Below are 14,249 nucleotides of genomic sequence, written 5' to 3' on the forward strand. Positions count from 1 at the left end.
GGCGTCCACGTCGTGGCTGCAACAAGAGGAGGCTATTCTACTCTGCCGTACCGACACCGGGAAATGGCGCGCACGTCGTCGTCGGCCTAACGAGTTGGGCTCACGTCGACCACCATGGCCGGGAGGCCACTCCACGATAAAGCCGCCGCGCGCTAGCTTGACACGCAGCTCGCTCGACCGACCCCATCTCACCGGCCCGTCCATTCCATTCCATCGAGCTAGCCTGCTAATTGGTCTTTGGTCGACAATGGCTTGGAGGAGAGCGTCGATGCTGGCCGCGCTCGTGCTGGTGGCCGCGGCGACGTGCGCCGACGCCGGGGAGAGCTACGGCGCGTCCATGTTCACGGTGACGGGCACCGTGCTGTGCCAGGACTGCACCAAGAACTGGAACGCCTACGCCTACAACGCCAAGCCCATCGCCGGTACGGTTCGCCTGAACCCTTCTATACTTGTCTCTAGCACGTACGTACCAGCCATCGCTCCCCGCCGGCGACCGGACGACGACATGACCGACGAATATGTATGCTGTGATGGTTCGCAGGCAGCGTGGTGGCGGTGACGTGCCTGGACGAGCACACGGGGCGGACGGTGATCCACCGCACGGACACGACGGACGAGGAGGGGGTCTTCAAGGTGGAGGTGCCGTACGCCCACGACGGCGGCAGCTGCCGCCTCGACCCGGCCCACTGCCTCGTTCGCCTCGTCAGGTCGGGGGACAAGGGCTGCGCCGTGCTCACCAACTTCAACGGCGGCACGACCGGCGAGAAGCCGTACCGCCCCTCGCGGGTCAGCCCCACCGAGGTCGCCTACTCGGCAGGGCCCTACTACGCCACCTTCACGCAGTGCGACGTCGACGGCGACGACAAGAGCTGCTCCTGATCGACTCATCTCTAGCTTCGCGCTGGAATGATCAGTTCTCGTGTTTTGGTTTATGTTTTCTACGGGATCTGGATGGTTCGACGCTAGCATACATGTGCGTCTTTGTTTTGCTTCTAAAATGTCCGTGCGTGCGATTTTTGTAACATGATCTGATTTGTACTGTCAATGACTGTTGCTTTTTTTTAGCTGGTCTATGTGTTATGTTTCACAACATCTGTTATACTTATACCTAGTCATAAATTAGCTAAGTGCATCTCCAACCCTCCAACCGTCTGGATGACCGGACCAACACGGCATTGAAGCCGCGCGTCAGTATTGAAATGGCGCGCCGGCCAAAAGCTTCGTCGGCGCCGTGCCCTGTACGCGCCTTCTCCATCCTTCAAACAAGTGCGGGTGCCAAGGAACCTACCCGACGACCACATGCGAACGCCACCCGTTCGTCTGTCTGTCAACAGACATTACACTCCCTGTCGCTTGGCCTGATATCCGTCTACTATTTAAACATGGCCAGGCCGGCAACAGCGGCATCACACCTCGGCTCCCGGTCTCCTCTTTGCACCACATCTACCATGACCTCGAGCTCCAAAGCCCTATAGAAGAGCCTACCGGACGAGCCGAATCAGGAGCTCTCTGGCATTGCAGCCGACTGGATACAAGTTGGCTTGTCGACGAGCTCTCTAGAGTGCAGCGACGCGGATAAGCCAATGGAGAGGCGTCCAACGATGAGCTGGCGCCACCGCCCTCGCCGGTCCATGTCGGCATCACCATGGGTGAGGCGCGGGTACACTACATTGACATGGTGGTTGAAGAGCAGGAGGCAGTGTTTCGGTAGGCCGACCAGAGGTACAGTCTCCAACTCCTCGACGAGCACTGGTTTGTCGAACAGCAAATCGCCCGCGGCCAGGCGACCGCCAACGCTGTCACGGGCATGGCGGCGGACATGGATGAGCAGAAGGCGTTGCCTACCGCACCGCCCGCGACATCCGTTGTGAGCGGAAAGACGCTATGCTCGCGGAGATCGACACAGTGGCGGAGGAATTTGTTGACGACACTGACAACGTCGCTAGCTCGCGTCAGCCGCTAGGCCGGCACGTCAAGGCCGCCGCCGATAGCAAGGAAAAGTAGAACATGGAAGGCCATCACCACTGTCTTCCCGGGCCTCACAACCGGTGAGCTTGCCCGTTTTACCAAGGCGGAAGCCACTATTCTTCCCCTCACGTTGAAGCTTCGGTTCCCGCGGCTCATGGTCGGCCGACGAGCTTGCTGCCGGACTAGGGGAAGACATGTTGCGAGAAACGGGCGCCAAAGATTGTTTAGGCTAGGTTACAATAGCCTAATGCTCTATAATTTAGTTGAAATATGTCAAAAATATAATGAATATACTATGATTTTGATGAAAATCACCATTTTTTATGCAAATAATGAATATACTATGATTTTGATGAAAATCACCATTTTTTATGCAAAAATTATCTCAGTTTGAATGAAAGTTGTTTAGTTTGTTTAAAATTGCATTAAATGTGATTGGACGTTTGTGATTAGATTTGGATGACCATCTCTCGTATCAATTTCCGGACCGTGTGTTGTGGCTCAAAAAACGTGGGGCATCACCGCGACACGACCACGGGCGATGTGTTGGGACAACGTGACTAGGGGCGCTACGACTACGGATACGACACGATGATCCTGGGGAGGCTTGAGTTGCTGCAACCAGCAGCCTCGTCGGCAGCCACCGCAGCTCGGCGACGGGTACAGTGACGCCAAAAGCCAAGTCGCCAGACATGCGGGCATGTGAAGATGGGGATGGAAGCATGAGACACTGTGTTTTATTCCCCACCCGTTTTTATGCAAAAATTATGTAAGTTTGAACGAAAGTTGTTTAGTTTGTTTAAATTTGCATTAAATGTGATTAGACGTTCGTGATTAGATTTGGATGACCAGCTCACATATCAGTGTGCGGACCGTATGTTGTGGCTCCCAAAATGTGGGGCAGCACTGCGACACGACCACGGGCGACATGTTGGGACAACGTGACTAGGGACGCTACGACCACGGATACAACACGATGATCCTGGGAGGCTCGAGTTGCTGCAACCAGTGACCTCGTCGGCCGCCACCGAAGCTCGGCGACGGGTAGAGCGGCGCCGACGGCCAAGTCGCCAGACATGCGGGCATGTGAAGACGGGAATGGGAACATGACACACTGTGTTTTATTCCCGCGCGCACCTTGTATTGACGTTGATGCTGTTTTTGGACGCACGGTGTTGTTTTAATCCAATGACTACACGTGAGCCGACTGGGCGGCGCCCGAGGCCATCGTTTTGAATTCTGGCCGGTCCGTCGACGCTATCATCTTGAGATTTATGAAGTTACTGTAGACACCTCGTCGTCGGTGGGAACGTCTCCTCCCAGTCTCTCACTAAATGCGCATCGCTGAAAATGCTGAAATAAATTTAAAAATAAATGCGAGCACCATGATTAGAACCCTGGTGGCTAGGGATACACAGTCCTTCTAACCATCCAACCACAGGTTGGTTCAAATATTCATTTCTATTTTAACATAATCACAACCGCCCCCTCCCTTATTTTGCGTGTCTCCAAAAAAAATAACACAAATACTACTACGAATTATACGATATTTCTATGTACGCTACAGCGAGACAGAGGTAGAGGAAAGGTAGTGCGTCCTGCTCGGGCTCTCACGGCCACGCACGTCCACAGATTCGTTCGTTCCCCCCCGCGGCGCGGCGGTTGCTCGGCTCGGCAATTCGCTTGATCGATTCCAACCCTGCTCCTCACTCCTCCTTCTCCCCCTCCCTCGTGACGCGCCGCCAAATCCAAACCCGCACCCGAACCAACCCCGAGTCGATCAAACCCCTACTCGTGGGCTGGTGACGAGTCGCATGGGCATGGTAGCAACAACGCGCAGCTCCCACTGACCCAGCCCAGCCAGCCAAGCCACTTGACCGATCGCCGCCGCCGCCGCCGCTCCAATGTGGCGGCGCGGGGCCCACTCCGACGCCGCCCACCACCTCCCCGCCGCGGGCGCTGGTGGGCCCACGTCGGCCGCCGCCGCGGGCGCCGTGCGGAGGCGGCGGCGACCCGGACTGTCGTGCCGCCCGAGCCACCTGTTCTTCGCCCTCCTCGTCGCGCTCTTCACGGCCTCCCTGCTCGTCGTCTGGCAGCTACTCCCCATCGGCGACGGCGACGCTGCGGCGGACGGGGAGGGGGCGCCGCCGCCACCAGACGGGGGAGGGACGATGCGGTTCTCGGCCTCCCGCATGGTGCTGCGCGCGTTCGACACCGAGAGCCGCCTCGAGGCCGCGAGATCCGCGCGGCGCTGGTGGCCCGGCCTCGAGCCCGTCAGGCTAGCGCTCGTGAGTCTGCCTGTTCCCTCGCTCTCGCGCTACTTAAATATATACTCTATATAATTCGCGCTCAGTACCTCGTAGCTTAGCTGCATCAGTTCCAAAATTTCGGTTCCGGTGAGGAATGCTCATTTTAAATCTATATATCTAGTGGAGCTCTGCTTGGAGTTTACCCAGGTGAAACGTGGACAGTTTCAATCCCCTCGCCAAAGAAAAAGACAGTTCAATCGCTGGTGTTACTACAATTATTTATCATTTTATCTGTACTGATCAGAGATTATTGGGCGGAGGAACAAACATGCTTACCTATGCACCTCGTGTTTGCTTGGGTAGTTGGTTTTTTTTTATTGGTCAAGTCTCGTACGTATGAATTGTTTTTGTTGCAGCCGCATGCCATGGAGTTGAGTTTGGCTCTTGCATTGTTTCAGGTTGTGGGAAGTATGAACATAGACGCAGAATCCCTGATGCTCACTACCTTGGCAAAAAGTCTTGTGGGACTCAGATACGAGGTCGAGGTGAGTTGCTTTGCAATGGCAATGAAACACTGTAGACAGATGGCTTCTTTGGTGAAAGTCCAGTTGTCACTTGGTTGCATATTTCGAATTGCGACAAGCGTAGACTGAGAGTAATCTGTAACTGGTGGTGGCCAGTTTATCCCATGTCAAGAAAACTTTGCACCTTTTTTTGTTGACTGAGTTGCTATGGGGCAGGTTTTAGCATTCACGGATGGGAAAGCTCACGATATTTGGAAAACTATTTGCCATGTAAATGTTGTGAGCTTTGAGAAGCTGAAGTATGTCGATTGGTCAAAGTGAGTACTGAACACTTAACATGTAACATTTCCCTTTATTCACATGCTATTCTTACTAATCTCTTGGTGCTTATACTCTCTGCACCTGATTTTGTAGATACAATGCTGTGCTCGTAAGCTCTCTTGAAGGGAAAAGGGTTGTTTCAATGTGAGCCAGTGATTTGTTTCTTTTGAGACACAGTACAATTTTAGATACAGTTATATTGTTTTTCTCCATGTCTAATTTAGCTAAAACAGTATGCATCATATATAACTGTATCAACTAATTCCTTTATTTGCAACCTTTGTTTATGACCACCTGGTATAGTCAACTTACTGTTGCAAAAAATTTGGCAATTTTGACTACAAAGTACAAACTAATATTAGTTAATTGCACCACTTTTTTTTAACCATCTGTACAGCTTTTAAGACTTAATTGCATCATTTTATGACTGTTTTAGTTGGTTGTTTTTGCTGATTTTGGACTGGAGTCAACATTATGTTTCCAGAAATCGGAATATCAACTCCTGGAACAGTTAATCTACTTTAGCTTAGTCATGGTCTCATATAGCACTTTAAATGAAATGCTCTAGGAAAATGATGGAACCTTTTGAACATTATTGTTATCTAGCTGTAGAGTTCTGATTAGTTATGGAATTCCACGTAATTGGTTGGGTGGAAGGTTGTATATGCTCTGATGTGAGCACAATGTAATAATTGCGATACAGGTGTCTGACAAAGACAAATCTTCCCAAAATGAAATAGTTCTGGTTGTACTAGAAGCATTCCGGTTCTGCTGATAACTAACGGTGTGTTTGGTTGAAGTACCAAGTGGAACGGAATGTAATTATTCCATACTTCCATTCGACAGGAATGGAGTGGTTCCATCCCTGTCTTTGGTACGAATAATGAGGTGGAACAGAACTGTTACGTCTCGGTGTTTGGTTGGTGGAATGAAATGAGAAATGTTCAAATTAGTGTTTGCTTTTCTGGCAATATATGCAACGTAATTATATTTTCATAAGCATTTTATTTGAATTTCAGAACAACAGTTTTTTTTTCATCACCAACAATTTGTATTATGCTTCATAACATGCCAAATAAATGACATCAATAGTCTATACACAATCATATGTTTACTAATAAATTTAGAAAGAATCCTCAATAAATGGTCCACGGGCATGCACAAATATACAATTGCAAAAGGCAACAACAAACATGTACAAATATCCATGTATGTGATTATCAATAGTTTCTGGCGAACACACAAGTGAGAGTGGACGATGGAGCAGAGCCCGATTCTCTCCCGTGATGTAGCCACCGTATGCCAATTTCTCTCCAAGTCGCCGGCCAGTACCCGGATGTGTGTTACACCGCCGTCTGCTCGCGCTGCGCGAGCTGCCCATGCTGTGCCGCTCAACAAATTGATTTGTGCAGTGTCCGGCAGCCACCTAGCAGGTGAGGCCACCACCGGCAACCGCCAACCACTGCCGCAGCCCATGCTTGATGCTGCTCCTTCCGCTGCCACTGCACCGCCCAAGCTGGCCACTGCTCCGCTCCTCCTTAGCCGCTGCCGCCGCACAGATGTGCCTGCGGCAGGACGGCCGCTCCTCCTTCCTTCGCCCAGATGTGCCGGCGGCAGAACGGCCGCTCCTCCTATCGCTGGGAGAGACAAAACGGCCGGCTGTGAGGGAGAAAGACGAGCTGGAGAGATGAGATGGCAGAGCGGCGGCTGAGAGTGGAGAGACAAGAGGGAGAGGAGAGCCTCAGGGGCGGAGGCGGAACGATGTAATCCACCGATTCGGAAGTATTGGTGCGTTCCGCATCTCACGGGTATATTCCTCAACCAAACACAGGAATATTGACCGGGTGCAGAACGAACCCGTTCCATTCCAGTCCAACCAAAAACCAAACACACCCTAAAATGACAACTGCTCCAATTCTGCCGTTTGACTAAATTTTGTGTTATTAAACGAGTTATTGTTTTGTTTTACCATTTTGGATTTTCTTTCCCCTTTATCTCAACATTATTTGTTTTCCAACTCAGCACGTTTATGTTGTGTTCAGCCTTATGCAGGAACCTTTTCGACTTCTACCAGTGGTTTGGCTTATTCATGATGATGCTCTTGGGCAGCACCTTAGGAATTATCCGGAGCCGCATCTGTCCGTTCCAAATCATATTGAAGATTGGCGAGCTCATTTTAATGCATGCACTAACGTTGTGTTTCCAGATAGCCACCTCCCTGTATGTGTTGCCCCAACTTTGTATTCTGAAATAATTAAACTAAAGATGAGCATAGCCTTTATCTGACTTTTATCTTTCTGATTTTAGTTATTATACTCTCCACTTGATACTGGGAATTTCTTGGTGATTCCTGGTTCTCCGATTGATATCTGGGCTGCTAAACGATACGGCTTGTCACATTCTCAAGGAACTATAAGGAATCAACATGGAATCAAAGAAGAAGATATTGTTGTTTTGGTTGTTGGGAGCTACCTGTTCTTTGATGAATTACCATGGGATTACGTAACAGTCTTGCGTGCATCAGCTCCACATGTCATGGACATGGCAAGAACTAAAAAATTGGGAGTGCAGTTCATCTTTTTCTGTGGAAATGGCACTGACGCCTATAACTCTGCTTTCCAGGTAATATTATAAACTATTTTTGTCGTGAATCTCGGCAGAAATGCCTTGTACTGTAGAAAATAGCAATTTTTATTTAGAGGAGTTCGGACTACAAGGTCTTCCTATGTTTGACTGAAGGCACTAGACCACTGATGCATGGCATGTTATATGTGACATATATTTATTTGGATAAACATTTGGGTGCTGTGAAATGGATTCATTACACACATGGGAGAGGGAGGCTACTGGTTGTCCCATATCAGGTCATCTTTGGCTCCACTGACTATCCTTTTTTTTCTTTGTACAGGAACTTGCATCTCATATGGGATTTCCTGATGATTCTGTAAAGCATTTCCCCATGACACATGATATCGGAAACCTGCTAATGTTCGTTGATATTGTTCTCTATGGATCTTTAAGACAGGAACCTGGTTTCCCTCCTTTGTTATTGCGGTCTATGTCCTCTGAAATTCCAATCATTGCGCCAAATCTAACTGTTATAACAAAATATGTATGCTACTTAATCCATTCCATAATATGTTACTCCCTCTGTACACAAATGTAAGACGTTTTTGCAGTTTAATTTAAACTGCAAAAACGTCCTACATTTGCTTACAGAGGGAGTATTTGCTTTGCCACTGTTGTGTTGGGAGATCCTTTTCACAAACATGTTTGTTATTTTCAGGTTACTGATGGTATTCATGCCTTCCTTTTTAATTCTGATGACCCAAGCACAGCAGCTTCAGCTTTCATGCGGATTTTAGGAGAAAAGGGACTTTTGGACACTGCCTATTCTGTTGCTTTGGAGGGGAAGCTACTTTCAAAAAACATGTTAGCATATGATTGTATTGTTGCTCATGTTAAGCTTCTTGAAAGTGTGTTGCACTATCCTTCAGATGCAAGATTACCACTTTCCTTCTCTCAAGTTAAAGAGAGGACATGGTTATGGGATCCTTTCGAGTCGAAAGCTGCACTGGGCAATAGTTCTTCAGAAGATGAAAGACATATCCACACAAGAATTGCTGGTATTCTCTTAGGGGAATCCGCTCAAAGTAATTGGACAATCGATTCTGATAGCAATGATACTTCTTCATATGACTACCCTAGCCAGTCTGATTGGGATGATCTAAGTGAAGTTGAAATCTTTGAAGACATTGAGATGAGAGAAATGGAGGAGGTGAGTTTTTCGTTGTTGTTTTAACATAACCCCTCTTCTTGAACAATACTAAAATGTAATATTCTGGACAAAATTTCATATACTTTTGTGCTATGTAGATTGATGAAAGGGTGGAAAAACCTCTGTTAACATGGGATGAGGTGTACAGAAATGCCCGAAAATCGGAAAGGATGAAGCCTGAAGGAAATGAACGTGATGAAGGTGAACTGGAAAGAACCGGGCAGCCCGTCTGTATATATGAGATTTACCGTGGAGAGGGCGCATGGCCATTTTTACACCATGGTTCTTTATATCGTGGCATTACTCTTGTAAGTCCGGGCACAGTTTGACCTAACTGTGCTTGTGTGTTCAACTTCTGTTTTCAGTTTGGCAGTGTGGATCATTTCCACTTTGTTTAATTGTTATTTTTAAAGAATCAAAATTTGGAGTTCATTGGAATTGCTAGCCGTTCTAGCAATTATATTTTAAAGTTCATGTATGTTTATTGGCACAATGCTTTATTGTATTATTCCTACCTGTTGGTCTTGCTAGTTAAAGTTGCATTCACCACTTCTGATTTTTTTTTTTGGATAAATTTTGTGTCAGTCAAAAGGAGGCAGGAGACCCAGATCAGATGATGTTGATGCTGTTATGCGGCTTTCGGTTCTAGACGATGCGTACTATCGTGATCTTCTTTGTGAATTTGGTGCTATGTTTGCCATTGCGAACAGAATTGATACTGTACATAAGTTACCGTGGATAGGTTTCCAGTCATGGCGAGCTGCTGGAAGGAAGGTACAAATTATGAATTTCTCATTGATTTTCCTCAGTCCTGTGTCACTTTTGGCCATATTAGTTTTGTGAACTTGTTGAGAAACTTGTATTCTTCCAGGAAGAAAAGGAGTTCAGATTCTGCAATCATTTTATTTTAACCATGGAACTATGGAAGTCAATTTGTTCTTCTCTTGTGTTATGTCCAGTATATGCTGCTATAGAAACTTTTCTACACCCTGAACACACAGGTCAAATTTAAATACCCTGGTATTTTAGGTTTTCTGGGTGGACAATATCTATTTATACGGCCTGCTCCAGTAAAGCTATTAAGTAACTTTTCGTTTCAGTCATTCATTCACGCAGCAATGATCCTACATAATTATATTTTTAAGCAGCAATAGTTCCGCTGGTCATAATGGTGCATTCTCTGAATTTGATATCTGATATTATTGCAGCTTAATACTATGTACTAAAAAAGTACATTTTGCCTATATTATTTTTTTGGAGACTGGCATAAATATCAACTGTGCATTCTCTGAATATGATTATGTTTTTAATCTTTTTCTCTCATCAGGTTTCCTTGTCTGAAAGTGCTGAAGAAACCTTAGAGAAAACTATGGCTGGGGAAAATCATGAGGATGTTATATACTACTGGGTGCCAATGGATACTGATCAAACATCCAACTTTTGGTCAACGTGTGATTGCCTAAATGCTGGTCATTGCAGGTGCCTTTTGAAGTCTTCGCATGTTTCTATTTAGCTTTTTTTTGGTTATGTTCCTTTGAGTTCAGGCGGTAGGGTGAGGAACCACTCCCCAAATCATTTTGTCTTTGGTGTACTATTACATTTTTCCTTTGCTTCAAACTTGATCTGAAGGGACCTGTGCTATTTGTTCCTACCTTTTGCATCATTGTTTGACGATGTAGCTGCCATGGTGTATTAGGCAAGAGATTTATACAATGCTCTATTCCAATCTGCTTGCTTAGGCTTTACCTTCATTATTATTTGGCAGAACTCTTTTTGAGGACGCATTTAGGAATATGTACGGATTACCAGAGGGCGTTGCAGCCCTGCCGCCAATGCCTAATGATGGCGATTATTGGTCTACTCTTCATAGTTGGGTAATGCCCACCCCGTCATTTTTAAAGTTCATCATGTTCACGAGGTAATGATCCATATTTTCAGGAGGTATTCACTTATCTTTATGTGTTCATTATTTTCATTGAGTCATGTTTTGCAGGATGTTTGTTGATTCGCTTCATAGCTTGAATGGAAACAATACCGAGCCAGCTTCATGCTTGCTTGGAGCATCACAACCTGAGGTGACCATTTCCCCCCCTAACTTGTCTTTATAATTCAATATAGATGCCATCTCAACGCAGCCATCATCTTTACCTCAGAAAAGGCACTGCTATTGTCGAATCCTGGAAATCCTTGTAAATATCTGGGCTTATCACAGTGGAAGGAAGATGGTGTACCTTAACCCTGTCAGTGGAGAGAGCAAAGAGCAGCATCTGCGCGAGGAAAGAAACGAGATGTGGGTGAAGTTCTTCGATTTCACCCTCCTGAAAAGCATGGACGAGGATCTAGCAGAGGAAGCGGATGACGGCATGCGCCCCGGGAAGGACCAATGGCTGTGGCCGTTAACTGGCCAAGTGTTCTGGCCGGGAATTGCCGACCGTGAAAGGGAAGAGAAATACATTAAGAAACTGGACAAGAAGCTCAAGAGCAAGGTGAAGTTGCTAGAGAGGCAGAAGTTGGGTTACAAACAAAAGCCGCTGGGACAATAACAGTAGTAAAACCGGAAGAACCAAAAGAGATATACGAATGAATCGATCACGTCAGCTGCAAGATCCGGTCCATCAGTGCTGATACACCATGTTTTCTCTCGCGGCAATCCGACAAGAGGCGAGCATGTCACATTCTTGCTGCAGAGGAGACGAAGCGTGAAGGCGCCGTGGTTGTGAATACGCATTCTTTCCTCCAACCCCCGGATCTCCCCTCTCCAAAGGAGCTTGGCGAAGCTGGAGGACACGGGCTGGACACGGAACAGTTTTTCTTCATGCTCATACAAAAATAGGTTACGTAGTTCCACTGGTTCCCATTCTTTATTTTTGTCTTCCCCGTTCTGTTATGGAACTGGTAGTAGCTGCACGCACGGGGAGCAGAATTTTGGTAGGACTTGTGACCGACCACACACCGTTGTACATGTAAATTCCCAGTAGAGAGCCACGCACGGATGCGAGAGCAATAATTAAAGCGCTTTGATAACCAGCAAACGTCAGATATCTAAGCATGGCAAAACGAAAGTTTTTTTTATAGCAAATTATGTTGTCGTGAGGATGTCAATCCTTTAGCAAGCATGGCAAATCCTGTCAATGTTCAGTTTTTTGCCAGGATTTGCCGTGCTTGCTAAAAGAAATTGTCATCCTCACAACAACACAAATTGCCATATAGAACGTTTGTTTTGCAATGCTTAAAAAATCTGACGTTGGTAATTTTAACATTTTCATAGTTAAATATGACCTTGTTTGTGGCTTGTCCGATCTTCTTTTGTCAAAATTATGGATAACTCATACAGCATGATGGTCTCACAGCGCTATGGCTATGCTTAGGTGCCAATAGCAATATACAGTATGAAATATCATAAGAGTAGGTTCTTTGGCGAAAAAGACAGTGTGTGGATACAGTGTGTTCATGCTAGGGCCAAACCCTCGCACGGTATACAACCTGCAATGACGTTGGAATAGCTATCGGGACTGAAAAGAGAATAAGCAGCCTGTTACTTCAAATGGAAAACTGGTTTGGACTTTTTTTCTGACTCAAGGCTACGAAATATGTCTTACTGGTTACTCCCTCCTTTTCGGTTTATAGGGCTTATCTCAAAATTTTAGTTTTTTCATTTTATAAAGCTCAATTTGGTTGTTCCCCATCACATGTTCAGACTTTAAGGTGCATTAAATCATTGCATGCAAGTATTAAGAGAAAACTGACCAATGCATGCATGCATTGCAATTAATGCATTCGTAAACATATTTTTTTGAGGAAAATAAGAGCATTAATTGGGTGCTTTTGCAAATTATAAAAAATATTTCACCACTCATCATCTACTTTGGTTGGTGAGATTTTTGAATTGAGCCTTATAAACCGAAAAGGAGGGAGTATGTCTACAATTGACTTCAAAGGTTGCCCATTGTTGTTCCCTACACATGCTAGATGCTTCTGAACGAATTAGAAACTTTGTTGGAGGTTTGTGTGACGGAATACTGGAGATGCACATTGTTTTATTTATTATAACTAGTAAATGCGCACGTGCAACTTACGTTAATATTTAAGTAATATATTAATTGCACGCGGATATTAGGTATGTCATTATTTGTGTGTTAATCCTGTGATTAGTGTAATATTTGGTATGATATTAATTGCATGTTAAACACGTTTAACGCTCACCATTGGAGCAGTCTAGGTCGTTGGATTAACTTAGTTCGATGATCGAGATCAATTGGATCTGCCCCTTTGGGCCTTTTTATATTGGTATAGATTACTGGCAGAAGTCTGTAGTTTCCTTTTTCATGCCCCAATTTCACCAATTATGTTTGTGGCGACAATTTCTGTTCTTGGTCATTCTTATTCTCATCTTTCGCTCATGAACATCATTATTTAACAGTTCAAATCATGTGAACTTCTCCGCTTCTTTTATGTTTTTTTGTATAAACACAGTACATTACAGACGCTCACATATACACACGTACACTCGTCTTTTACACATGTAGACCCTATCTTTATGAGCACATCTGCGAGGCCGAGCCGGCGGGTCGTGAGGAACACCGCTGGATGTAGGACATTTTTGTACGATGCCCGCCCGAATCCCGACACTAATCAACCATCGGTAGATCAAATGTGCAATTTCAATCTTGAGAATGACGAAGTCACCACCCCGCCTCTTGCATGTTAAAATACAATCAAAAGTATTTGAATCCACATGGCTATGTTTTTTTGGAACGCATAGGGATTAAAATGGGCAGGTTTGAATGAAAATTGTTGTATGGTGCTACCGATCGAGTTATTCCAGTTTAGTGATGAGAAGGTAACCGTGAAAAATGATGTTCCAAAAAATCTTCCAAAACCTTTAGAATTCCTCCTGAGGTAGAGCAAATGCATAACATGATATCACTAAATTAGCAACTTGAGTGGGGCTGCAGATCGTCTTCATTGACTGCCCATCAACATTAGACTTATCGCTACGGTGAGCTTGGGTGAAAAGCAAAGTGGATCAAAATATTATGTGATGATAAACACAAACATGGAAACTAGATGGAGCAAACTAAATCGACCGGGTTTTAGAATTGACACAAGGCGATGATTATCTAATTTTTATGTGGTGTATTTTTATAAACAGGTCAAAGGAAAAAGCCCCCTCCCTGACTTAATGGGAGTGTGTGTGTGTGTGGGGGGGGGGGGGGGTGGACACCCCGGTCATAGCTTAATTAGCTTTGTCCATGGTTGACAGAGTCCATAATTCATCAAATCTTCTTTTTACTAGTGTTGTTGTTATATTGTGCAAACCTCATACATGTGGCATAACATTGTATGCAAACATATGGTAGGGTTGTATTAATCCTCTTTGGTTATGCAAGTGCAATGAAATTTATGGTA

The 14,249-nt window shown here is 45.6% G+C and overlaps 1 protein-coding gene and 1 pseudogene across 1 annotated transcript; both read left to right on the top strand.

The window, feature by feature from the left end:
- The first annotated feature begins 153 nt into the window (after positions 1 to 153).
- Positions 154 to 1,064, top strand: LOC125512745. The gene is made up of 2 exons (XM_048677840.1): positions 154 to 422; positions 542 to 1,064. Exons 1-2 carry the CDS (start codon positions 248 to 250, stop codon positions 877 to 879), a joined length of 513 nt encoding a protein of 170 aa, XP_048533797.1. The 5' UTR covers positions 154 to 247; the 3' UTR covers positions 880 to 1,064.
- A 2,495-nt stretch (positions 1,065 to 3,559) lies between these two features.
- On the top strand, positions 3,560 to 12,136 carry LOC125512756 (annotated as a pseudogene).
- Positions 12,137 to 14,249: the final 2,113 nt, after the last annotated feature.

This window comes from Triticum urartu, chromosome 1, assembly GCF_003073215.2.
Source record: "Triticum urartu cultivar G1812 chromosome 1, Tu2.1, whole genome shotgun sequence".
Lineage (NCBI taxonomy): Eukaryota > Viridiplantae > Streptophyta > Magnoliopsida > Poales > Poaceae > Triticum > Triticum urartu.